Genomic DNA, 27,279 nt, shown 5'->3' with positions numbered 1-27,279 from the left:
TTCAACTTCCTGGAATAGTTTAATGTTTCTTCCTTTTTTTTTTTTTTTTTTTTTTTTTTTTTTTGACAAAAGGCTGTGCAAATTGTCAGCTGCTGAAGATTCAGCTGGTATTAGAGATACTAATGTAGGGCTGCAACTAACGATTATTTTCAGAATCTATTAGATGGACGATTATTATTTGGATTAATCGGATAATAGCCTTAAAAAAAAATACGATTTTTAATTTTTTTGGGGCCAATTTGTTGTTGGGCAGATTACAAAACACAAATTGCCGCCAAAACACATTACATGCTTTTCTGCAGCTTCTCCAATGAAGTATATTGAACAAAAAACAACAAAATAGCACCGTTTTGCCTTAAGTCCTTGCCCTTTGCAAATACGCAGCAGCTGAAAAAAATCACGGATGTGAACGTGTCCCATAGGAAAACATGTAAATGAACTGTAGTGTGTTTCTCCAAACAGGTGTGAACCCAGGCCTGAGACGTTTAGTAACATAATGGGGTTAAAAAAACAAAACAAAAAAAGTACAAAAAGAGCAAATAATCGCTACTGTAATGCCACGTACACACGATCCGAATATTGTACGAAAAATGTCGTCCGAGGAAGAATCGTCCGATAATCGGATTGTTGGTACAGGGCTTCCGTGAGCCGATCATGATATTATTTTATCAGACATGCATGAAAATTTTCCTCGTACGATATCAGATCATACGATTTTCGTTTGGTCAGTACAGTTGTCGTCCGAAAATACAACACAAATACATTACAACACTTGACATCACTTCGTCATCACTTTGTCGTACGAGAATTTTCCTTTGGGAGCCACGCGCAATTGTCAGCTAAAGAGACGCAGTGCCGAATCGCAAAAAGTGGCCTGATCTTTGGCCAGCCAAATGGTCCGGGGATTAAGTGGTTAAAGAGTACGATTTAAATCTAGTTTATTTAAATAAAGCCTTTTTACTAGTGATTTACCAGTAAATCAAATCCACCCTGCCTATAAGCTAGCAGGGTTTTTGCAGAAAAAAAATGCCTCACACGTGTCAAGTGGTCTTGCGCTTTTATAGGCGTCATGCACGGAGACTTTATTTCATTTAGTTGGATAATTTATTGTGGCCATTGAAATAAATTAACATTCAAGCGCTAAATGCGCCCAGAGTTACACGCGTTTACAAGCCTTTTTTCTGTCCCAGCTCTGCTGCTCCTGGGTGCACTGGCAGGTTTCCCCTCCCCCCCTGCCTCTAAACTCTCCTTCCATCAAACTAGCTAAAAGTGTGTCCATGGACACACAGGATGACATGTAGGAAAGATTAGAGGCAAAAAAAAGCCAGACACACCTAGGAGCAGACTGCAAAAATGTTCAGTGTGCATGAGGCCTAAATGCACATTTTCAGGAAAAAAAATGCACTTCTTAGTGCACACAACACGATATAATTGCCCTTTTTTTTTGTAAAAGATGATGTTGCATGAAGTAAATAGATAGCAAACCTGTCAAGATTGTCCATAGGGAACACTTTAAAGGTCATCAGTTTAGATTCGATAGCAAATTAGGGACTGTTAGGCCCAATTCTCACCTATAAATTTTTTGTGCTTTTTGCATTGCAGTCCATTTAACATGGCTTCCTATGGAACACATTCTGTAGTTCAAATCTGCAAAATTAGGTGTGAACCAGGCCTTAAAGCGGGAGTTCACCCGAAAAAATTTGTTTAACATTAGATTGATGCTCATTTTGTCAAGGGGAATCGGGTGTTTTTTTTTTTTTTTTTTTTTTTTTTTAAATCAAAGCCGTACTTACCGTTTTAGAGAGAGATCTTCTCCGCCGCTTCCGGGTATGGTCTTCGGGACTGGGCGTTCCTATTTGATTGACAGGCTTCCGATGGTCTCAAACATCGAGTCACGAGTAGCCGAAAGAGGCCGAACGTTGGTGCGGCTCTATACGGCGCCTGCGCACTGACATTCGGCTTCTTTCGGAAAATCGTGACGCGATGTATGCGACTGTCGGAAGACTGTCAATCAAATAGGAACAAAATATGGAAAGGGATTTCTCTGTCTTAACAGAAAAAAACACTGCGCTAACAAAATAAAATCGATTAAATGATCGTGTGAATTAAAAAAGCTGCCAGTATTAATTACTAATTACCATAGTAAACAAAAAGACAAAATACAAGATAATACAGCGCTAATAACAACCTGTGAAAATTATGTGTGAAAAATTGACCAATAATAATATGAGTGAACACAATAAGTGAATAAAGAATAAACCATTCAAAATGACGGACCCATCCAATTAATCAATGAGTGTGATAAAAAATAGTCCATAAAAAACGGTGACTTGAGTCCAATTTAAGTGACCAACAATATCTGCATGTGAAAAGATCCTCCACCGAAGATGAGATAAAAGGACACCCAATGTGTGGGAAATGAAATCTCCTTACCAGAGAAAAAGACCGGGCTTTCAACGGTCTCCTAGGGTATAAGGATTCCAGGCAGCCAATCCCCGTAGACGTCCGTATTGCGACGAAACGCGTAGGAGGAGCTTAGCCGTAGTGACGTCATCACGTTAGACGGAGAGACACGTGACGAACGGAAGTACGAGGCAAACGGAAGGTCGAGGAAACGCCATCCTCTCCACGCTATATCCCACATGCGAATTTACCAAGTCTTTGTTGTAAGTGCACACTCGTTTTTATTAAATTCAATCTTTATACAGTAACGCACTATGTGGTTTCCTACCATTTTTTATTTTATGAACACATCAACGCCAAATTGCTAAACTGGAGTGGATCTGATCAGGATCTTGTCCCCTGGAGCTCTTATGCTGGTGTTAGTAGCAGTGTCTGGAATAGTCTTTTCAAGGAAGACTTTAAACATCCTTATACCCTATGAGACCGTTGAAAGCCCGGTCTTTTTCTCTGGTAAGGAGATTTCATTTCCCACACATTGGGTGTCCTTTTATCTCATCTTCGGTGGAGGATCTTTTCACATGCAGATATTGTTGGTCACTTAAATTGGACTCAATTCACCGTTTTTTATGGACTATTTTTTATCACACTCATTGATTAATTGGATGGGTCCGTCATTTTGAATGGTTTATTCTTTATTCACTTATTGTGTTCACTCATATTATTATTGGTCAATTTTTCACACATAATTTTCACAGGTTATGTTATTAGCGCTGTATTATCTTGTATTTAATCAAATAGGAACGCCCAGTCCCGCAGCCCATCCCCGGAAGCGGCGGAGAAGATCTCTCTCTAAAACGGTAAGTACTGCTTCGATTTTAAAGAAACTACCCGATTCCCCTAGACAAAATGAGCATCAATCTAATGTTTAAAATTAAGTTTTCGGGTGAACCTCCACTTTAAAGGGGTTGTAAAGGTTTGTTTTTTATTTTCTAAATAGGTTACTTTAAGCTAGTGCATTGTTGGTTCACTTACCTTTTCCTTCAAATGTTTTTTTCTTTGTCTGTCTGAATTTCTCACTTCCTGTTCCTCCTCAGTAAGCTGTTCTAATTGACTTTCCATCGCTCGGATGACGGTGGAAAGCTTACTGAGGAGAAACAGGAAGTGAGAAATTCAAACAAAGAAAAAAAACATTTAGAAGGGAAATGGAAGGAAAAGGTAAGTGAACCAACAATTCACTAGCTTAAAGGAACCAATTCAGAAAATAAAAGATGAACCTTTACAACCCCTTTAAGCCTCATACACGCTATTCGACTTTTTGCTGATTTTTGTCTTCAGATTTACCAAAACCATATAATACAAGATCAAACCTTAACCACTAGCCGACCAGCCACCGTCATTATACGGCGGCAGGTCGGCTCTCCTGGGCGAGAGCCCGTAGCTATACGTCCGCACGCCCCCGACTCCCGTGCGTGTGCCAGGCGGGCGCGATCGCCGCCGGGCACACGCGATCGCTCGTTGCAGAGCGGGGACCGGGAGCTGTGTGTGTAAACACACAGCTCTCGGTCCTGTCAGCGGGGGAAATGCTGATTTTCTGTTCATACAATGTATGAACAGAAGATCAGTGTTTCCCCTAGTGAGGCCACCCCCCCCCCCACAGTAAGAACACACAAGGGACATACTTAACCCCTTCCCCGCCCCCTAGTGTTAACCCCTTCACTGCCAGTGGCATTTTTATAGTAATCTAATGCATTTTTATAGCACTGATCGCTATAAAAATGCCAATGGTCCCAAAAATTTGTCAAAAGTGTCCGAAGTGTCCGCCATAATGTCGCAGTAACGAAAAAAAATCGCTGATCACCGCCATTACTAGTAAAAAAAATATATTAATAAAAATGCCATAAAAATACCCCCTATTTTGTAAACGCTATAACTTTTGCGCAAACCAATCAATAAACGCTTATTGCGATTTTTTTTTTTTGCGAAAAATATGTAGAAGAATACGTATCGGCCTAAACTAAGGAAAAAATTTTTTTTTTATATATTTTTGGGGGATATTTATTACAGCAAAATGTAAAAAATATTATTTTTTTTCAAAATTGTCGCTCTATTTTTGTTTATGGCGCAAAAAATAAAAACCGCAGAGGTGATCAAATACCACCAAAAGAAAGCTCTATTTGTGGGGGAAAAAAGGACGCCAATTTTGTTTGGGAGCCACGTCGCACGACCGCGCAATTGTCAGTTAAAGCGTCGCAGTCCCGAATCGCAAAAAGTGCTCTGGTCTTTGACCAGCAATATGGTCCGGGGGTTAAGTAGTTAAGAGTTTCAATTTGTATGCAATCAGGCAGACTCTTGCATTACATGGTGTTGGTTAATCTGCAGAAAACCAAATGGTGTTTATGGGGTTTTAGGCTTTGTCTTCAGATTCAGCTCAAGCAAGACAGGTAAAGCTTCCCGATATGAATAAGTCCCAATGTTTTCAGTTACAGCACACACAGTATTCCAAATTCTACTGACAGGCAATCTCACGAAGCAGGTAAAACACAGACAATCAAGTCTTTCAGGCTTTCCTCTCTGTAGATGGCAAAACTGACAGCAATCACCCTCCCTAATCAGCTGGTTAATAAACTGGCCTGAGGAGGAAGCGCCTGCCCTCTACACTTAACCCCCTCCTAAACCTGCGCTAGGCTGATTTTCCACAGGCCCTAGAATTAATGCTTTTAAGAGCTGGTTCACACTGTGACTAGTGTGATGTCAGACTTTGCATGTTGCGCTGTCTGTGCGATGTAAATTCAGCCATACAAACCCTATGGCTAAATTTGCATCGCATTGGGACCAAACTCATGCCGGGGCAGTTTTTTTGTCCACTCCGTAATCTGATCGCACCGGTGATCACACCCAATGCGATCTGATTCTGCAAATCGTGCTACATTTTGCAAACTGATGTCGTTAATGTAACATATGCTCCGCAATCAGTTCACATGAACAGGTTAAAGGTGTTTTTTTTATTATTATTATTTATTTTTCCCATTTTGGGATATACAATTTACATAAATTAAAGCTGATCGTTGGAAGCACCCCTGTCAGTGCAAAATGTTTTTTCTCAACCCTCTAACTGACACTTTTGCTGAACAGCTTGAGCTGTTAAAGAAAGCTGAAATACAATAGACATCCTGGCAGGATCACTAGGTAATAAAAATATGTTATGGGGCACTCAGAAAATCAATGCTACTCACAGACTGTATCATATGTCAGGGGTTGACAAATTTGCTTGGAATCTATGGGCCAGCTAAAAAAGTTAGGAGCCAGAAAACGCGCCCCGTCCCGACGAGCTTGCGCACAGAAGCGAACACATACGCTAAACCTCCTCTGTAACTCAAAAAATGCAACCTGTAGATTTTTTTTTAAACGTCGCCTATAAAGATTTTAAAGGGTAAAAGTTTGTCGGCATTCCACGAGCGGACGCAATTTTGAAGCGTGACATGTTGGGTATGAATTTACTCGGCGTAACATTATCTTTCATAATATAAAAAAAAATGGGGATAACTTTACTGTTGTCTTATTTTTTTTTAATTAAAGTGTAATTTTTTCACAAAAAAAGTGCGCTTGTAAGACCTCTGCGCAAATACGGCGTGACAGAAAGTATTGCAACAATCGCTATTTTATTCTCTAGGGTGTTATTATACATATCCTGTTTTATCCTGTTTGGGGGTTCTAATTAGAGGGAAGAAGATGGCAGTGAAAATAGTGAAAAATAACATTAGAATTGGCCTTGGCTGCACTGTAGCACGTTTACTTTGATGTTATTCACTTGTTATGGTATATTATCATTTTTACTGTGATTGTGATTATTAGTCAGACCTTATCTTTCCATATATTAGGATCTGCCATATTTCCTTTGCACATTATCCCACTCCCCATTCACAGCGCAGCACTACCCCCCTATTCTCTATTTGCTCCTGGTTTGATACACCATACAGTGCAGCAGCTGTACCCCTCCCCTTTTCCCCATTCCCCCACTCTTGTGGTAAGCGCGGTAATACTCACTCCATCAACATTAGAATTGCTGTTAACTTGTAATGCTTAACTTGTAATACCAACGGCTCACCACCAGATGGCACCAGCTCACACAAAAAAAAAGCCCCTTCCAAGCCAATTTGCCAGGACCCTATTTCTAGTCGCCCTGGCGACCGGGATTTGTTGAGCCCTGTCATATGTAATTTTTTGCTTTTAGCCATTTGTTATGCTGTTGGACAATTGAGATTCAGTTGTCATCACAAGCAAGAACATCTTGCCATTGGGGGTATCCTATTGATTTAACAAACCAGTGAGTAATTCTGCACATCTGCATCTACTCATAATTGAAATATCGGTTGACTTGACTGAATTCCAGGAAGACAAAATGCACACAACGTAACCACTTGCTAATGCCCTATAGCAGTTTAGCAGTTTTACTGCTACAGGGAAGCGGCTGTGCGCAGGATCAGGTGTGTGTGTTTGTATGTATGTATGTATGTATGTGTATGTGTGTGTGTATATGTGTGTGTATATATATATATATATATATATATATATATATATATATATATATATATATATGTGTATGTATGTATATGTATGTGTGATCCCGCACTTGTGGGTAGCGGGCACGAATCCGTGCTCCCGGTGGCTCACTCCCGCTGTGATTATGCACAGCAGGAGCTGATGTCCGCAGGCACCCGCTGATCATTTGTTACACAGGCAGAACATTTTTAGCACTGCTCACTGTATTAGTGTCACTGGTTCCCAACAAAGTGTCAGTGTCCGTTGCCCTGGTAGAGAAGCAGTTAAAGCTGAAAGTAAAAATGCTTCCCTGCAGTGGGATTTCCCCCACACTTCAAGGTGAGAGCAGAGCAGGACACATGACAGATGTCCCCAAAGCCTGTTCTTGTCTATGGTGGTGGTCACAGGTCTTCTTTGACATCATCGAGATCAATGCTGGATTCATAGCCCTTCATTGAACATGAGGATGCCAGGGAACAGTACACCGCTGGAGCATAGAGGAGCGCCTGCTGCTCGGGGAGTGGAGAATCGAATAAGAAAAACGTCCTTTTCTGTCCACTAGACCTAAACAAACACTTAACCTTTGCAGTGCAGGGGCATCCCCGCAAATTTTATTTTCCTTGTAGTTGGGCTGTAACTAGAACTAGTGTCTTCCACCTGGCTGTGTTGTGTGATGGGGTAGTGTAAATCTCAGAATAGGATGAACAGAAACCTAAATCCCTTGGCAAGTTGAAGAGCAGCCTTCTGCACACAATCCGAATATCATACGACAGATCGTACAACTTTTTTCACTTAAAGGGGTTGTAAAGACAAAAATTATTTCCTCTTAAATTAAAGTCTGACAGTAGCTGATAAAGTAAAAAGTAATGTTTTGCATTATAACTAGTTTGATACCTGTGGAAATCGAGCTGTTTTATTCACCTCCAGCACTCCTGAATCGTTATTCTCACTGACTTCCTGGTTTGCGGTGCACATTCATTCTTGCTACATCACGGCCTAATGGGAGCTACAGTTCCCATTAGGCTTAGTCTCCATGCCTGTGAGGGATAAGAGAGCATCTTCAGGCAGAGCTGTAGTCATAGGGAGGGGGTGAGCAAATTCTGCTTTCCACCATGCAAAACAGCTCAGATGCTGGTGGAAAGCAAGAAGAGGAGTGACAGGAAATGGCATTTTCAAACCTGGATTACCTTTTTTTTTGGAGGTCAAAAGGAAAAACAAGGTAAGTGATATTAAAATGCTCTAGCTTACAGCAATCGATTGATCTAATAAAAAACAAACCTTTAGTGTTCCTTTTAATAGTCGCAAGTAGAAATTAAATAGGTTATTAAATTTACAAAAATTCTCATATGAGAGAAAAAAAAATCGGAAGTGATGTCATGTGTTGTAATGTATTTGTATTGTATTTTCGGACGACAACTGTACTGACTAAACAAAAATCGTACAATCTGATACCGTATGAGAAATTTTCGTGCATGTCCGATAAAATAAGTTTGGATGAACTGTCATGATCGGCTCTGTACGAACGATCTAATTATCGGACGATTCTTCCTCGGATGACATTTTTTGTACGATATTCGAATCCGTGTGTACGGGCCATTATACAGTATGTGCAGGAATTGGCTTTTGATTTGCCCACCAAATTATATGATATACTCATTTGTTGCTAAATCTTACATACAGTACACTATATTTAGCTTTTCTTTTTTTTTTATTCTGGAGTTTAGTTATTTCAGTAAAAAAAACACATTTATTTTCCCATATATTTTAATTTACATATTTAAATGTATATTATATATTCTGTATATGTGTTCATCCCTTGAATTTTTTGGTTGGCAGGAGGTATGTCTTTTTACTCTGTAAAAACAAGCAGTGTTTAGCCACAAACAAAGACGCAGAATTTCCTGACTTAACTCGATCCAGTTCACTGCCAGTGTTGGCAAGCTAATTATGGTAGAAACCAGTAGGGTGGGTTTACAGTTACATTTATAAAGAGTATACTAAAAAACTTGCATGACAATGCGACTTAATTCTGCATCCCCCTTTACAAGGTTGTCCGATACTAAAAGATTATTAAAAATGTTGTGTATACATTTTGCTTGCCCCGCTGTAACAGTAAATTGGATTACAAAATGACATGATCCGACTTCTGAGGCCACATCCATTGAAATCAATGGATACACGTTGCCTAGAAGTCGGATTGAAGTAGTACAGCAACCTTTTCTGAAGTCGGAGCGACTTCAGTAGTGTACATTAAGACCGCTCCCATTCACTTCCATTCATTTTCGCCCCAAGTCGACCACACAACTTGGGGCGACTTGAAGTCTGATCCCAGGTCGCCCCAGTGTGAACCGGCTCTTAATCGACATTTACCCCTTTCGGCAATAATGTATCCACCAAAAAGATCCACTAAGTCTCACGTTTTAGATAACTCTCACTAGATTTGAACCTCTCCAATAAGGTTTTAAATGGTCAATACCCCCAAATCTTAACCCAGAAGGGTCCTGGTTATGGTGAATTTTAAAATGTAATGACGCGTTATGATCTTTAAAACCTATTTTAATGTTGGCTATATGTTCTGCAATCCGTATTCTCAGTAGTCTTTTCGTACGACCTATATAGATCAACCCGCACGGACACTGGAGGGCATATACCACATATGCTGTATTGCATGTAATGAACTCCTTCATTCTAAATTCTTTATTATTGGATGTGGACATAAATCGAGAGCTCTCATTGGTCTATTAAGTTCTTTACATGCACAGCATTTCCTACATGCATAGAAACCATCCCTGTCCCAAAAGGAGGAAGGTCTGCATGGAGGATCTATCACCATGTGTTTTTTTTTATATATATATATTTTGATTGCATATTGGATTAATAGATATGGGATTGTACATATATTGTGCTCCTATAAGGGATGATCTGAATTGTAGTCTTATGTTTTATATTACAATTAATTTGTCACCATTACATGTATACACTCATATGTGTAATCATTTGATTGCTCATGGTGTCTATTGTTTTAAAAAAAAAAAAGAGTACATTATATTGGAGGCTGTATGTTTTTACATTAGTTTGTGTATTGAGCCGACGGCGTTGAATCATGCTTCACTGACCACCAACTGTCATCTGTTGCTATAGGCGTATGATTTGGCCAATGCGCTGGGGATGGGGGGATTTAAGCCCATTGTGATGTCGTGCGGTCATGCCCTCTGTTAAAGTCAAATATGACGAAACGCGTCAGTCCGCACGACATCCTGGAAGTGACGCCTGCACTCCACCATTAGCTCATCCCTTACCAGGAAGCGATTGCGGTGTCACACATTTTGCTTGTTTTATTTATTGTGTACATGGTTAGTATAAAGGGGTCCTTTTGATGTATCGGGAGTTTGTCCTTTAATAAACAGGATTACGCTATGTGCAACTATTCTTGTGTTTTATGACGTATGTCTCTTAAGAGGTTTCTGGTGAGTTTGACCTCCTGGGGGAGTGTGCTTCACAAGGTGGAATTCTGAAGTTTTTCTGGTGGAAGGTGCACTGAGAGAACTGTTTACTATCACCTATGATCTATCATCGCTATTTTTTTTTATTGCTGTTGTAAATGCAACATTTTATTAGCTTAATAAACGTATGAAGGATTTTATACTGTGTGGAGCTTTCTGTTTTCTTGGTGACCTTCACGTTCATCCCACTGACTCCACGAGTACAGGGGAGCCTTGCGATTTGAAGAGAGGCTGGGTTATAAGCCATAAGCGCAGAGTGACCCTTTGTAATGAGGGGTCCACAGGTCCTTTTTTTTTTTTTTTTTTTTTTTTTTTTTTCAGCTTTTGGTGGAGGCATTGTTGCACGAGGTGATGAATGGTGGAGACTAACACCATTGGTGTACTGGTCAATGTACATTTGGTTCTTCATATGTAGTTTTTAATTTTGACCATCTAGCGCAATTTTATATTTATACATTTCGATTGAAGTATATGGGTCCAAAAATGCTTTTAATCTGCCAAAAAGAAGCTCATGTACTCATTTGAGATTCAGGCAATTTGCTTCAGGCGACGGAACACTCATATGTGAACAGGGGTCATTTGAAATTAATGGAATTTGGCATTTTGAGTGTTTTAGAGCTACAAGCTTCAAGCAGAAAATCGTGCAGATGTAAACAGGGCCTTTAGGCTTCATGTACACTTATAGGTAGATTCAGGTACGGCCGCGCAATGTTAAGATGGCGTAGCCTAGCGTGTTTACACTACGCCGCCTTAAGTAAGAGAGGCAAGTACATGATTCTCAAAGCACTTACCTCCTTACTTAGGGCGGCGTAGTGTAATCGCGGCGGGCATAAGGGCGCCTAATTCAAATGGTTTGTAGGGGGGCGTGTTTAATGGCAATGAGGCTTGACCTCACGTTTTTGACTTTTTTTTTATGCTACTGCGCATGCGCCGGGCGCCTACATTTTCCAGTGCGAATTGCGGCTAAGTACGCCGTACGGGCCTATTGATTTCGACGTGGACGTAAACGACGTAACTCCCGATTTGCGGACGACTTGCGCAAATGACCTAAAAAAATTTGAACCTTGCGGCGGGAACGGCGGCCATACTTTAACATTGTTATTCCACCTCATAGGTGGAATAACTTTAGGCCGCCTAAGCCCTTAAGGAAACGGCGTAAATCGGCGGCGGCGGGCGGACGTACGTTCAGGAATCGGTGTACAAACTGATTTACATAATCTACGCCGACCGCAATGGAAGCGCCACCTAGCGGCCATCCAAAATATTGCAAACTAAGATAGGACGGCGCAAGCCGTCGTATCTTGGGTTTAAGCGTATCTCTGTATGAGCATACGCTTAAACTTAGGTCGGCGTAGATTCTGAGTTAGGTCCGCTTATCTACTGATAAGCTGGCCTAACTCTTACCGAATCTACCTATTAAACTACTTTTACCGTGGCAAAATCGCATTTCTTCTGCGTTCAGGAGAGGGAGGTTGAACCTCCTTTAACCAAGGCGGCTCCCAAACAATCCAAAAAGGCTATGTGTACATGGACACATCTGCTTTGCACTACAATTGCAAAGTGCACTTGGAATAGCAGCCGGTGTAAATCTGAGGGGTAGATCTGAAATGAGGGAAAGCTCTACTGATTTTATTATCCAATCATCTGCAAGCTAGAATGCTGTTTTTTTTTCTTTTTCTTGTCCCCCTTGGATCTACAGCGACTTCACACCCAAATGCAATTTCAAGTGCACTTTGCACTTGTAGAGCAAAGTGAATTTGCCTTTTGTAAATAACCCCCATAGGCTTTTATGAAGTTGTGTTTAGGAGCTGCTAGTGTACATGTTTGTATTTCATAATGATGAAGGAACAGCAAAAAAAAAAAGCCTTATTAAATGATCTGAATAATTGTTTTTCCCAATCCTATTTGACACGGTTAGCCATCTGCAATGTTGGTCTCACTAACTCAGCCTTGTTTATTAACTACCAGTAATACCCTTATTTGTATTCTATCTTAAGGGCCCAGACCATCATGAAAGCTCGTCTGAAAGGTGCCCAGACAGGACGCAACCTTCTTAAGAAAAAGTCTGATGCCTTAACCCTACGTTTCCGACAGATCCTAAAAAAAATTATTGAGGTATAGTTTTGGGAAAAAAATATTTATTTGCTATCCATCTCTATAACAATGTAATACAGCATTTATGTAGTAGCAGAGGTTCTAGGTTAAAGCATATGTCAAGCCTAATATCTTATATTTAAACATTTTGGATGGCGCATAGAAGTGTCAGGATCTCTTTAAAGTGATAGTAAACGATCACCTTGTAAAACAAACCCATTCAATTTGAAAATGAAATGAAAGGCAAAACAAATGGAGAGGGAGAAAAAGAGAAAAGAGAGGAAAAAAATGTATAGATACATTCTCCCCCCCCCCCCCCTTTGTTTTCACTTATTAAAAAAAAAAAAAAAAAATCTCTGTTTCTCGGCTACATAAAGCTGGGAGAAGAGAAGCAGCATTACACCCAACTCTCCAGTAAATGGCTGTGCAGGAAGGGTATGTCAGGACAAGTCTGATCATTGGAAGAGAGCAGGCTGAGTTCCCAGCATAGCTAGAAAACTGACCACTGTGTGCTCTCTTGCTTAGTTTGGTCAGTTACTAATGGGAAAGCAGAGGGAATAGCAGTAACACCAGGGATTTCACACAAAGGAAGCAATATAAATAGAACAGGATACTGTACCATACAAGTACATGGTGCAGCAGGCACATATCAGTAATATGAAATGCTGGGGTCACAAACACTTTAAGGTTTTTACTGCTATCCCAGGCTCCATTAGAAATATTTCCTACCGCTTCCAGTCTTGCTGACAACATTTTACCAGACATATAGTGCCTTGCAAAAGTATTCACACCCTTGGCTTTTTACCTATTGTGTTAAAGGCTGTAATGTATTTCAATGTTTTTTTTTTTTTTATCTGAATTATATGTGATGGATTATTACACAATAGTAATGAATGACTTGTATAGCGCTACACATGCGAACTGAATCGCTTCTAGTCACTTTTTCCAGCCAGTGTCTGCTTGGCTGGTGCGGTCATTTTGCCCTGTAGGATCTCGACACGCTTGGGACACACAGTCATACACACAGATATACTGGGCCAATTTGGACAAGATCCAATTTACCTACCAGCATGTCTTTGGAGTGTGGGAGGAAACCGGAGTACCCGCAGGAAACCCACTCAGGCACAGGGAGAACATGCAAACTCCAGGCAGATGGTGTCGTGGTCAGGATTAGAACCAGCGACCCTTTTGCTGCTAGGCGAAAGTGCTACTCAGTGGTGTACCACTGTGCTGCACCTAGTTAGACTATTGTGTTTCACAGGGGACTGTGTGAAGACCAGGAGGACCATAAAACTAGCATTGGATAAAAAAAATTGTGATTGACTAAGGGAAAACTCCTCAAGTTGTCAAGCTAACTTATTATTTTTTTTTACAGAGGTTATGGTGAAGCAAAATTAGAAATAAAATATATATATATATATATATATATATATATATATATATATATATATATATATATATATATATATATATATATATATATATATATATATATATAAATATACACACATGAAACAATTTTTCAGAAATAACAAAAACTGATAATTGGCATGTGCGTATGTATTCACCCCCTTGGTTATGAAGCCCATAAAAGCTCCGGTGCAACCAATTACCTTCAGAAGTCACATAATTGGTGAATTGATGTCCACCTGTGTGCAATCTAAGTGTCACATGATCTGTCATTACATATAAACACCTTTTTGAAAGGCCCCAGAGGCTGCAACACCTAAGCAAGAGGCACCACTAACCAAACACTGCCATGAAGACCAAGGAACTCTCCAAACAAGTAAGGGACAATGTTGTTGCGAAGTACAGGTCAGGGATAGGTCATAAAAAGAAAATATACACATTTTTGATGATCCCTAGGAGCACCATCAAATCTATGATAACCAAATGGAAAGAACATAGCACAACAGCAAACATGCCAAGAGACAGCCGCACACAAAAACTCATGGAGCGGGCAAGGAGGGCATTAATCAGAGAGGCAGCACAGAGACCTAAGGTTACCCCTGGAGGAGCTGCAGAGCCTGAAGTATCTGTACATAGGACGACAATAACAAACGCTCTATGGCTTTATGGCAGAGTGGCCAGAAGGAAGCCATTGCTTTCAGGAAAAAATGGCATGTTTTGAGTTTGCGAAAAGGCATGTGTGGGAGACTCCCAAAATGTATGGAGGAAGGTGCTCTGGTCTGATGATACTAAAATTAAACTTTTGGCCATCAAAGAAAACGCGCAAACCCAACACATCACATCACCCAAAGAACGAACGCCAGTGAAACATGGTGGTGGCAGCATCATGCTGTGGGGATGTTTTTCAGCAGTTGAGGGAAAGATAGATGGTGCTAAATACAGGGATATTCTTGAGCAAAACCTGTACCACTCTGTGTGTGATTTAAGACTAGGACGGAGGGTCACCTTCCTGCAGGATAATGACCCCAAACACACTGCTAAAGCAACACTTGAGTGGTTTAAGGGGAAACATGTAAATGTGTTGGAAACGCCTAGTCAGTAGTCCAGACCTCAATCCAATAGAAAATCTGTGGTCAGACGTAAAGATTGCTGTTCACAAGCGCAAACCATCCAACTTGAAGAAGCTGGAGCAGTTTTGCAAAAAGGAATGGGCAAAAATCCCAGTGGTAAGATGTGGCAAGCTCATAGAGACTTATCCAAAGTGACTTGGGGCTGTGATGGCCGCAAATGGTGGCTCTACAAAGAATTTACTTTAGGGGGGTGAATAGTTATGCACACTGACTTTTTCCGTTATTTTGTCCCATTTTGTTTTTGCTTCACAATAAACAAAAATGCAAATCCTCAAACAATCCATGTTAAAGTGGTTGTAAACCCTTACAGACCACTTGGACCTACAGGTAAGCCTAGATTAAGGCTTACCTGTAGGTGCAAGAAATATCTCCTAAAACTACACGGTTTAGGAGAGATTTCCAAAAGACATGCACCGATGTCTACGGCGCATGCGCCGTAGATTATGGCGCACTGAGCGTGCCGTTACTAACAGCGATCATGCCGTTAGTGGTGGCACCTACGCACATGTGCGGGAGTGACGTCATCGCGGCTCCGGCCAGTCACAGAGCTGCGATACGAGGAAGACACTCTGGGAAAGTTGGAGGAGAAGAACGAGCATCACTGTGGGGACTTCGATTTCAGGTAATTAATGCATAATGAGCTAGTATGCTATGCTATTCGTGTTCAGGCAATTTATTTTTGGGCACTTTCACACAGCTGCTCCAGGACAGACAAAGAGAGCAAGGATCCCTACCATCACCACACCAGTGTATCCAATACTAAGCAAAATATCTTGTGTGTAACTTATAATCGCTGATATTTTTGTTGTAGACCAAGATGCTAATGGGAGAGGTAATGAGAGAAGCTGCTTTCTCACTAGCTGAAGCCAAATTTACAGCAGGGGATTTCAGGTAAGCAATGCAAAGAATAAAGATATAACAATATTAAGTTAAAATGTTACTAAACCCAGGACCCTGCATTCACTATATCTGGTCTCCCATAGTACACAGAACATGGAAATGCAATTACGTTAGTAAATATATACTGCTAAATACCTTTTCTCATTAGCAGTATATAGCAGTCTTATGACTTCTATCAGTGTCCGGTAAAAGCTTTGTAGAAGGAGTTTTCATTCTACTCTAACTGTGATTGACCCTGTGCTGATCACATGCACACTTCCAAAGGGAAAAAAAACTCTCTAGCAATACAAAGCAAACTGAGCATGTGCATGGTGCCCCAAGGCTCAGTTCTATCAGCAGATGGTTTGGGGACTGTGGAAGAAGGGAAGGATGAGAGAATACAGGATCAAACAGCCATTTACACAATGCAGAGGATTAATTCCTTAGGTAAGTATAACAAGCATACTTTACTGCATATACAGACTGAATTTACTGTTGTGGGTTTAGTAGCCCTTTAAGCTGGCTTTACACTAGTATATTTTCAATCAAAAAATGTGTACATTACATTCAACAGCTTGATAAATGTTGTTTGAAAACTGAAAGCAAACTCAATTTTAAAATACTTTCGAACAAATAGACTTTACTGAACAAAAACCACATACTCTGTTAGAAATTAATGTGAAAGAAAATTTCCATCTTGCTCCTTGCATTTTCTTGCCAGTGAGGTCAAAAACAAACAAAAAAATCAAACATTCTTACATTTCTGTATAGCCAGCTTTATGCTTTCTAGTATCTCTGTGCCAAACTGTAGAGTGGAATTTGAGGGCAGCATTGAGGGCAGCATTTGAGTACAGCATTGTACATATTTATGTGGTGGAAAATGTATCCAGTAAATTGACCTGTCTAGTAAATGCAGTAGTAAACCACGGCATTTAAAATAAAAAAATCCCCTGCAGGGCAAGGGCACAATGTGCTAGTATATATTGCATACTAGCACATTATGAAATACTTGCCTTACAACAAGCCTTCCAGCTGTGCTGACACGGCTTATATCTTCACCCAGTTTAAGGCTCCGGCAGCTTGAATGGCTGAGCGCGATGACTTCATGCTTGGTAGCTATGGCACGGTGCTCTGAAGGAATGGGTATGGTGACGTCACCAGCTGCCAAAAGAGCAGTGCACAATTAGAAGATACTAATTTTACCGACAGGTAAACTTTATTATGTCCCTTCCTATTTGTTGTAAAAGGCTAAGTTCACATAAAAAAATGCACATTTTTTTTTTTTTTTTTTACAGATAAAAAAAATGTGCATTTTTGGAGCCTGTAAAGCATTGCACCAGCAATTAACAGATCACTGATGCCATGCAGGTCTGCTGCAGACCTGTCGGTGTATCTGTGTGCCCGTACAGGCTAGAGGATACACTGACAGGAAGAATCGATGAACTACAATGGTGCTCCACAGTGCCGTGGTAGTTCATTAACGTGGTTGTAAACCCTCAGGGAGAACTTGCAACTACAGGTAAGCCTAGATTAAGGCTTACCTGTAGGTGCTTGCAATATCTCCGAGACCTACGCAGTCTCTGAGATATTTGCAATTTCCCAGAGCGACGCCTTCAACGGTGCATGCACCGTCTTGAAAGGGCACTCTGTGCCGATTCAAGCCGGGGTCATGCCGTTAAAGGCGGCTCCCGCACGCATGCGCTAGAGTGACGTCGCGCTACTCTGGCCAGTCACAGAGCCGGGGTTTGCGGCCCCCGGAAGAAGAGGGATGAAGAATGGATGCTCGCTGCCATGGAGGAAGACTGTGACATTGCGGACTTCTCCTGTAGGTAAGTGTCACATAATGGGCTACTATGCGATAAATAGTAGCCCATTATGCTTTACCTTTGCAGGGAGACATAGAGGAAGTAAACCCCATCAGGGTTTACTTCCTCTTTAAGAACTGCAAGCCAACATCCTCAAAGGATGTCGGCACTTGTAGTTTATTCACACACAGAGCTCGTTGTATGAATGATGCGGCTGTCTGGGCGCTGATTTAAAAAACTTTCAGCTAGTATGGGGAACTCCTCCCTCTACTGCTGTCATAGGGAGGGAGGATTGGGCAGTAGCTGCAGCATTGGTAACATGTTGCATGTTCCACCCTTAAAATGGATGGAATGTAACATGTTCCCACAGGTGAACTTATCCTTTAAAGATTATCATGGTGTGAAAACATGTGACAATATAAACTTTTTAGATAATATGTTGTCAATATGTAAAACACTACAAATAGTATTAAATCAGCCAGTGTTTTTTTATTTTTTAATAAATTTTTGTATCAATAAAATATGAATGAATTTTAAAGAAATTTTGATCATTTACCTTTTAAAAGTCACATGGGTAATGTTTTTGTGATGTATATTCCTTTTATTTGGGATGTTGGTACATCACGATGCGTGTCAAATCACTATAATTATAATGCAAATTATTTTTCCCAAACAGTACAACTATTATTCAGAATGTGAACAAAGCACAAGTGAAGGTTAGAGCTAAGAGAGACAATGTTGCAGGTAAACTGTTTTCTTTATTTTTGTAAAATCTTTGGTTAAATTATTCCAGTGATAGTGGGCCTCAAATACTCCATTACTTTTGCATATTTTATTCTTTAAATTAATTTGGTGGTACAGGGGCAGATTCATCAAGAGATACGACGGCGGATCTCCTGAGAGAGCCGACGGTCGGATCTGTGAGATCCCACGGTCGGAGCTATGCGACTGATTCATAAGAATCAGTTCCGCATAGATCTCCCTTAGATCCGACTGGTGTAAGTGACTTACACCAGTCGAATCTTACGCTGTAATCTCCCGCCGGCCGCTAGGTGTCGTGGCTTTTTTTTTTACACGTCGCATATGCAAATGAGGAGAACCGGCGATTTACGTCCGTACGCCCGCCCGTCGCTCTTTTTCAACGTTGTTTGCGTTCGGCTTTTTCCGGCGGATAGCTACCCCTGCTAATATGAGGGGTAGCTAATGTTAAGTATGGCCGACGTTCCCGCGCCGAGTTTTAAATTTGTTACGTCGTTTGCGCAAGTACGTCGGGAATACGGATGGCCGTAAGTAACCTAGCCGCCGAAAACAATGACGTCCTAGCGACATTTGGAGCATGCGCACTGGGCTTTTTCGACGGCGGCGCATGCGCAGTTAGGATCCGACGGTGCAATTTGCGAGGTAAGTGCTTTATGAATCATGCACTAGCCTCGCTAAATTGCACCGGCGGATCGTAAAACAGGTAGATCTGGCGGATCTAAAGATCCGCTGATCTACATGAATCTGGCCCAGTGTCTTCTGATTTACCCATTAATTAATGTGTATCTCAGGATCAACGCTTGCTTGGCTGAAGAAGTAAATCAGAATGTACGGAATACAGCATTTTGAAATGAAAACTTGCAGGACTGTTAAAGATTTTTATTTTCTTATGCAGTGGGGCTAGGCTTGTTTTAGTCTAGGGATTGCAGAGCGGATATATACTTGCCTATTCCGCGGATCCCCTGAGCGCAAGACTGGTCCCTGCTGACCTCACCCGCACGCTAGCAGTCTTGTGAATGGACTGTTCCTGACTAGAGCTGCACGATTCTGGCCAAAATGAGAATCGCGATTTTTTGCTTAGAATGAAGATCACAATTCTCACAGCGTAAAATCTTTTACATTTTATACAAAAAAAAAATGGGATAACTTTACTGGCTGGCTTTTTTTTATTTTTATTTTTTTTATTCATTAAAGTAATTTTTTCCCAAAAAATTGCATTTAAAAAGACTGCTGCGCAAATACAGTGCAACATAAAATATTGCAACAACCGCCATTTTATTCTCTAGGGTCTCTACTAAAAAAATGATATAATGTTTGGGGGTTCTAAGTAATTTTCTAGCAAAAAAAAAATATTTTAACTTGAAAAGAGCTGTCAGAAAAAGGTTTGGTGTTTAAGTGGTTAAACGTTCCTAATTTACATACAGAAGTCAATGTGATACAATGTTTAGACTTAACTTTCCACTAATAAAGAATGTTTTCAAAACTTGGCAGGCTGCCCAGACTTGGCAGATTGCCCAGACTGTGGGGCAGATCCTCGTACAATTGCATGGGCGCAGCGTATGTGAGATAGGCTACGCCGCTGTAACTTACTTTTTTAATCTTTTGAATCCACAAAGAATTTGTGCCGTAAGTCACGGCGGCGTAGTGTATCTCTCGCGGCGTAACGGCGTGTAATTCAAATCGGCGAGTAGGGGGCGTGTTTCATTTAAATGAAGCGCGTCCCCGCGCCGAACGAACGGCGCATGCGCCGTCCTTAAATTTCCCGCCGTGCATTGTGCTAAATGACGTTGCAAGGACGTCATTGTTTTGACGTGGACGTAAATTACGTCCAGCCCCATTCCCGGACGACTTGCGCAAACAAAATAAAATATTTTCAAATTCGACGCGGGAACAACGGCCATACTTAACATTGCGTATGCCACCAAATGGCAGCTTTAACTATAAGCCGAAAGGAAACGACGTAAAAGAATGCGACGGCCGCTCGTACGTTCGTGGATCGTCGGAAATAGCTAATTTGCATACTCAAAGCGGAATACGACGGGAACACCACCCAGCGGACGCCGAATGATTGCATCTAAGATCCGAAGGCGTACGAAGACGTACGCCTGTCGGATCTAACCCAGATGCCGTCGTATCTTGTTTTGAGGATTCAAAACAAAGATACGACGCAGGAAATTTGAAAGTACGCCGGCGTATCACTAGATACGCCGGCGTATTCTCTTTGTGGATCTGCCCCTTTGACTTTTGGCTGAGAGCAGAGAGGAAATTCTTTGCATATCAAAGTGCAGAGAGAAAATTATTTTCATGTCAAAGATTGTGAAACCCTGTGTCAAGAATTGCAACGGAAAAAGATTGCGATAATGATTCTTGACAATTAATCGTGCAGCTCTATTCCTGACATTATCACACCCATAAACCTGCTCTGGATGTGAGAACGGCAGGAACAGTCCATTGCTGATTGTGGAGCACGGTTCTCCAGATGTTTGAAGAATCAGCTAAGTATAGCCTTTCAATGTGCAAATACGTAAAGATGGCGTTCACATGCATAAATGAATGAAAAAATGTTACTACAGCGCTACTAAATACTTAATTATATGTGACATCAAAAAAATTCCTAAATAATAAACGCAGCATATGTTATGTTAGTCAAACAAAAAACGAAATTAATAATAATATGCACTGAGTATTAACTTCTGTGATGTGAACCGGAACCACAAACCATGGGTTATTCAAATTCAGTACATGTGTATAAAAATAATTAGTCCAAATGCATGCTACTGAGCATGCAACTACAATACACCTCCTGAGTGCAACTGCTGTGTACTGGCTTGAAAGATAAGTATGGGGTGATCAAATTCTACAGACTCCAAGCTGATTTGCTTCACATGTGAGTATCGGATCTTCCAGTTGTGCAGCTCATGTGAAAAACAGAGACAAAAAGAGAAATCCTCATTGTGCAGATAACACACAACCATATGGAAACAATTTTGACAAGCTTGAGATAGGTCACACTCACAAATCCACTGATTAATATCAGCAAACACATGCATAAATGAAATATAAAAAAACACCTTTCTTACAATAAACCAATATTAATGAGCAGTGCTCACATACATGCCATATACACTCATAAATACCATAAACAAAGAGGCAATGTGGTAAAGCAATATACATGTATAACAATTAGATAAATTCCAGTTTAACAGTCCAAACTGCAAAAATTGCTTCAGTACTTGGATGCTCTTCATATTCACCGCTAGTGCTCAAATGGTGGATGTACACTCACCAGAGGTGTTTGACCCCATTTTACAGTTAGGACAAAATAGGCATGTGAAACCACAAAATGGCTAGGATTCCTCTGATGAGAAGCTCCACTTCATTCCTCCATTAGAGTAAAAAACTCATAGGCCCCGTACTCACGACCAAACATGTCTGCTGAAACTGGTCCGCAGACCAGTTTCAGCAGACATGTTTGGCCGTGTGTAGTCCCGAGCGGACCATTTTCGGGCGGATCGGACAGGTTTCCAGCGGACAACTGTTTCCTGGACTTGCTTTAAAACAGTCCGCTGGAAACCTGTCCGCCCGGACATGTACGTTCGTCTGTACAGACCTACCGTACATGTCTTGCCGCCCGCCATCCCTCGCATGCGTCGAATGACTTTGACGCATGCGTGGAAGCCTTTTAAAGGCAGGCCGCCCACGTCGCCGCGTCATTGTCGCGGCAACACCGCATCATCGACACCGCGGACACGCCCCGCGTATTGTTTACGTGCGGACCTCTGTTCGATGGTGTGTACGGCCATCGAACAGAAGTCCCCGGGCAGACATGTCCGATGAAAACGGTCCGCGGACCGGTTTCATCAGACATGTTTGATCGTGAGTACTTGGCCATAGAGAAAAATGACTCTGCAGGAAGGCAGATTTAACAAAGGAACAGTGTAGTATTTGTAATGGGTGTTAAAAATATGACAAAAAGAATTGCACTCGCCGGCACTAGTGTGTTCAGCTTGTGCAGATATCAAATGGCTACTCCAGGGCTGGCGTGCAATCCAAGCCTCGTTCTGACTATCCAGCACGGAAATGATGTCACAAAGTACCTGTAAGTGACGGAACCCTGCTCTGTTCCACTCTTCCCCTCCGTTGGCATGGGAGAACTAATTTACTGCAGTACAATCCTTTTATATTTAAATCAATGTGCCAATGGTATGTTCCCACAAAGATTTGGAATCTTCAATTACAATCACTAAGGCTACTTTCACACTGAGGTGGTTTTCCAGTGCTTTAGCCTCTGAAAACCGCCTCTCATTCATTGCAGTGTGTCTTTTTCACACTAAGGCTTTGCGCTTGCGGAACGTCCTGCAAGCAGCATCTTTGGGATGGGTTGGGAGCGCTGTATTTAGAGCTCTCAAAATCCCCAACCCATTGCAATAAATGACATTAAATGAATGTAAAACTAGACTTTTTACCATTTTCTTTTGGTAAAAGGCACCCTGCTAGCGGGCCAAAAGCGCTTATAAAACTAGCGGCGCTTTAGAGATAATGGCTTGGTGTCCTTGTGTGAAAGTAGCCTTGCATCCCTTGGAAAATAATATCAATGTGTTCATTAAAAGGTTAAATACCCCACCCCCTCCAATAATTCAGGTGGCTGAGAATGCCAACCTGTATGATGAGTTTGTCCTTGCATTGTGCAATTCTGTTCCCATCACCCCACTCCTTACTACTGAGATGCAACTAGAATCAACTTTCTGCCCCAAAACAGTCAATCTGCAGGGCTTTGTATGAGTGCCCACCTTCCTTTTGAACATTTTGTACCTTGTAATGTTACCATCTGAAATTTTAAATGGATTAGGGATTTTATGCTGCTGATCTATACAGAATAGTTCATAATGTAAAAGTGAAACGCACAACAACTATATAGTTTTTCAGATTACTTGCCAACAAAAAAAAATCTCTAAAGGCGTTGGGCACACTTTTCACTGGCAGTAAGTGTAAGTATTTTTGGGACGTTGCAGTTGAACTATAAAAAAAACTAAGTGCAGATGCATTTATAATTCTTGCAGAAAATATTTAAAAATGTGTGTTTTTTGTGAACATATTGAACTGGTTAAAGCTTTAGGCCCCTTTCACACTGGGGCGTTATTCGAGCGAAGCCTCATTTGCAATCCCAATGTGCTGGTAAAGCACCGCTAACACCCTAAAGTTTTAGGGGTTTTTTGCAGTGCCTCGGTGTGAAAGGGTAAGGAGTTTTTACAGCGCTTTTCAATTCATTTCAATGGAGAGGGGCGTTTTGGAGTGGGTTTTTTTTTTTTCAGCGCCCAAAAGCTGCTCCAAAGATGCTGCTTGCAGGACTCTGTGTGAAAGGGTCCATTGAGATGCATGGAGAGCGTTTTGAGAGCGCTATTTTTAACGCTAAAACGATGTAAAAACGCTTCAGTGTGAAAGGGGTCTAACTGTTAGATGGCCTATATAGAGTACTAAGGAATTTAAAGTGGTTGTAGCTTCACTTTAAAAAAAACATGTTATACTTGCCTCCACTGTTCAGCTCGTTTTGCACAGAGTGGCCCAGAGCCTCATCTTCTGGGGTCCCTCTGTGGCTGTCTTTGCTCCTCCCCGCATCAGCTAACCCCCTCTGAGAAGTGCTCTACCAAGGGGGTTAGCTGCGGGCATGCTCCTGAGTCCTGTATCCGGCATCAATAAGCGCCAACTACGGGACTCAGCCCCGGCCCTCACATCATAGGAGTTGATTGACAGCAGCGCAAGCCAATGGCTGTGCTGGTATCAATCTATCCAATGAAGAGCCGAGAACAGCCAAAAAGACCTTGCCAACATCAAGCGCATTCTCTATGCGGGACATTTGAGGGCTCAGGTAAGTATAGGGGGGGGGGGGGCTGGGGGAGAGAGAGAGAGAGAGAGAGAGATATTCCACTTTAAGATACAAAATCTAAAACCCTTTACTTCATTAAAGTTGACGTATTTCCGCTTATTGAAACTGGTCATGCACATTGTGAATGTGACAGTGATAAATTAAAATACTATTTAATCTTGTAGGTGTAACACTACCAGTGTTTGAACATTATCAGGAAGGAGGGGACAGTGAGTATTCATTTTTTTTTTTATGCATGTAGATGTGTTAATTACTCCTTGTTTCTTCTAACTTATCACTCATCCTTTTGCATCATTTTTTTTTGTTTGCCAGGTTATGAGTTGACAGGTCTAGCAAGAGGTGGTGAACAGCTGGCTAAACTAAAGAGAAACTATGCAAAAGCTGTAGAGCTGCTTGTGGAACTCGCCTCCTTGCAGGTATAAGATATGAATGCAAGTATGTGTGCTGTGAAACAATAAGGGCTTTCATTGGGCCGAGATCACACAGGTTTTGATTACAATCCTGTATTTTGCTTACAAAAGATGGTGTAGTGGCGCTGAAGATCAGTGAAAAAATGAAGTTTGTATGTCCGTTTTTTACAAATCCTTCAAGGGGTTAAAAATGTATATAAAAACCTGGAAGTGGAAGGGAACGATGATAAGACAGGAGGAAGACACTGTCCTATGTAAAGCTGATGATCCCAGGGCAAGCCTTCCAAAACGGGGGAGGTGAGAGCAGAACTCCAACATATGTAGAGAAAAAAGAAAAGAAGGCGCCTCCAGGTTAACAAACAAAAAGCTTTAATACATGATAGGTTTACAGCATCCACTTACATGTAAATTTTGGAGATCCGGCATGTAGATCATAAAGATAGTCCCTAGTGTGACGTCCTTCCGCACCAGATGTAGGCTGTAAATGCTCTTGTGCCCCTCTGTGTCGAACCGCCTGTGTAGCAGGAAAACTAGCTGATACGGTGACACTGTAGAAAGCGAGGCATGGAGTGCAGCGCGAGTCGCGGTGATGTCACTGGAATGTGACGGCGTTTCGGAGCTGGCGCTTGTGTGTGTGTGTGTGTGACAGATCGCGCTCCTTTCTCAAGATGCGGAGACCGCCGTTATCGTTTACAGGACCGCTCATGCTAAAGATGGATACCTCGGTTGTGGCAGCAGCTGCTGTCGTTACCGAGATATCCATCTTTAAAAACAGGACGTATATATACATGAGCAGGTCCTTAAGTGGTTAAAAAATGATATAAAAACACATAGGGGAGTTAAATAGAAAACATATACTGTATGACAATTCCTTTGATTACAGGCTGATTAACATAGGTGTGCGCAGCCTATTGGATTAGGGTGTGCACCCCAAAGCTCAAACACACGCTACCGATCACTCACTGTGTTCAGTCAAAAAGGAAAGGTGCCAGTAAATCACATATTTACCTGCCCCTTCCCCGCTCATTCTAAAACATCCCCCTCTGTGTGCCCGCAGCAGCTGGTGGGAGAGGGGGGAAGGGGGGGGGGCCAGGGCAGTAGGGGAAATCTGTGCTGTGACCTGGCACACGCCTATGCTGATTAACCGCTTAAGGACCGCCTCCTGCACATTTACATCGGCAGAATGGCACGGCTGGGCACAGGCACGTACCTGTTCGTCCCCTTTAAGTGCTCAGTCGCAGGCGCGCGCCCGTCACCCAGTCCGAAGCTCCGCACCCGCGGACCCGATCGCTGCCGGTGTCCCGCGATAGTTCACAGGAGCTGAAGAACAGGGAGAGGTGTGTGTAAACACACCTTCCCCGTTCTTCACAGTGGCACTGATATAGGGAAAGGCGATCAGTGACGTCACACGTCCAGCCCCCCTACAGTTAGAAACACATAGGTGACACATAACCCCTACAGCGCCCCCTAGTGGTTAACTCCTAAACTGCAATTGTTATTTTCACAGTAAACAATGCATTTTTATAGCACTTTTTGCTGTGAAAATGACAATGGTCCCAAAAATGTGTCAAAATTGTCCGATGTGTCCGCCATAATGCCGCAGTCATGGAAAAAATCGCTGATCGCCGCCATTGGTAATAAAAAATAAAAAAATATTAATAAAAATGCCGTAAAACGATCCCCTATTTTGTAAATGCTATAAATTTTGCGTAAACCAATCGATAAACGCTTATTGCGATTTTTTTTTTTTTTTTTTTGTGGATATTTATTGTAGCAAAAAGTTTAAAAAAAAAATATTTTTTTTTCAAAATTGTTGCTCTATTTTTGTTTATAAAATAAAAACCGGAGAGGTGATCAAATGCCACCAAAAGAAAGCTCTATTTGTGGGGAAAAAAGGACGTCAATTTTGTTTGGGAGCCACATCGCGCGACCGCGCAATTGTCAGTTAAAGCGACGCAGTGCCGAATCACAAAAACTGGCCGGGTCCTTTACCTGCATAAGGCCTCTTTCACACTGGACGGAGCAGTAATGATCCGCCCCGTGCACCTCCGCTCGCTCAGCGGGGATCGCTCTGTTAATCCCCGCTGAGCTGGCGGATGAAAGGGCGGTCCCCGCACACTGTGCAGGGACCGCCCTGTCTTTTCTCCGCTCCTCCCTATGGGGGGATCGGATGAACATGGACCGTATGTCCGTGTTCACCCGATCCGCCAGACGAAAGGAAAAGTAGGTTTTTCCTCCGTCACACTTTGGCGGGTCGGATGTCAGCGCTGACATCCGTGGCTCCATAGAGGCGCACAGAGCGCCCGTACAGGTCCGCAAAAAAAACTGACAGACGGACCTGTACGGGCACTCAGTGTGAAAGAGCTAATGGTCCGGGTCAAGTGGTTAACCACTTCAATACTGGGCACTTTCACCCCCTTCCTGCCCAAGCCATTTTATAGCTTTCAGCGCTGTCACATTTTG

The 27,279-nt window shown here is 41.8% G+C and overlaps 1 protein-coding gene across 1 annotated transcript in view; it reads left to right on the top strand.

Annotated features, from left to right (window-relative positions):
• ATP6V1D (ATPase H+ transporting V1 subunit D) overlaps positions 1 to 27,279 on the top strand; it is a 69,150-nt gene that overhangs the window by 4,106 nt on the left and 37,765 nt on the right. Inside the window, exons 2-6 of the mRNA XM_040333913.1 lie at positions 12,443 to 12,560; positions 15,891 to 15,970; positions 18,440 to 18,507; positions 24,571 to 24,615; positions 24,719 to 24,822. Of these exons, the coding sequence (XP_040189847.1) occupies positions 12,443 to 12,560; positions 15,891 to 15,970; positions 18,440 to 18,507; positions 24,571 to 24,615; positions 24,719 to 24,822 (415 nt within the window). The remainder of the gene's footprint in view (positions 1 to 12,442; positions 12,561 to 15,890; positions 15,971 to 18,439; positions 18,508 to 24,570; positions 24,616 to 24,718; positions 24,823 to 27,279) is intronic.

The sequence above is a fragment of the Rana temporaria genome, chromosome 13, assembly GCF_905171775.1.
Source record: "Rana temporaria chromosome 13, aRanTem1.1, whole genome shotgun sequence".
Taxonomy (NCBI): Eukaryota; Metazoa; Chordata; class Amphibia; order Anura; family Ranidae; genus Rana; species Rana temporaria.
The sequence above is the reverse complement of the archived record's forward strand: the minus strand, read 5'-3'. Positions and strand labels throughout refer to the sequence as shown.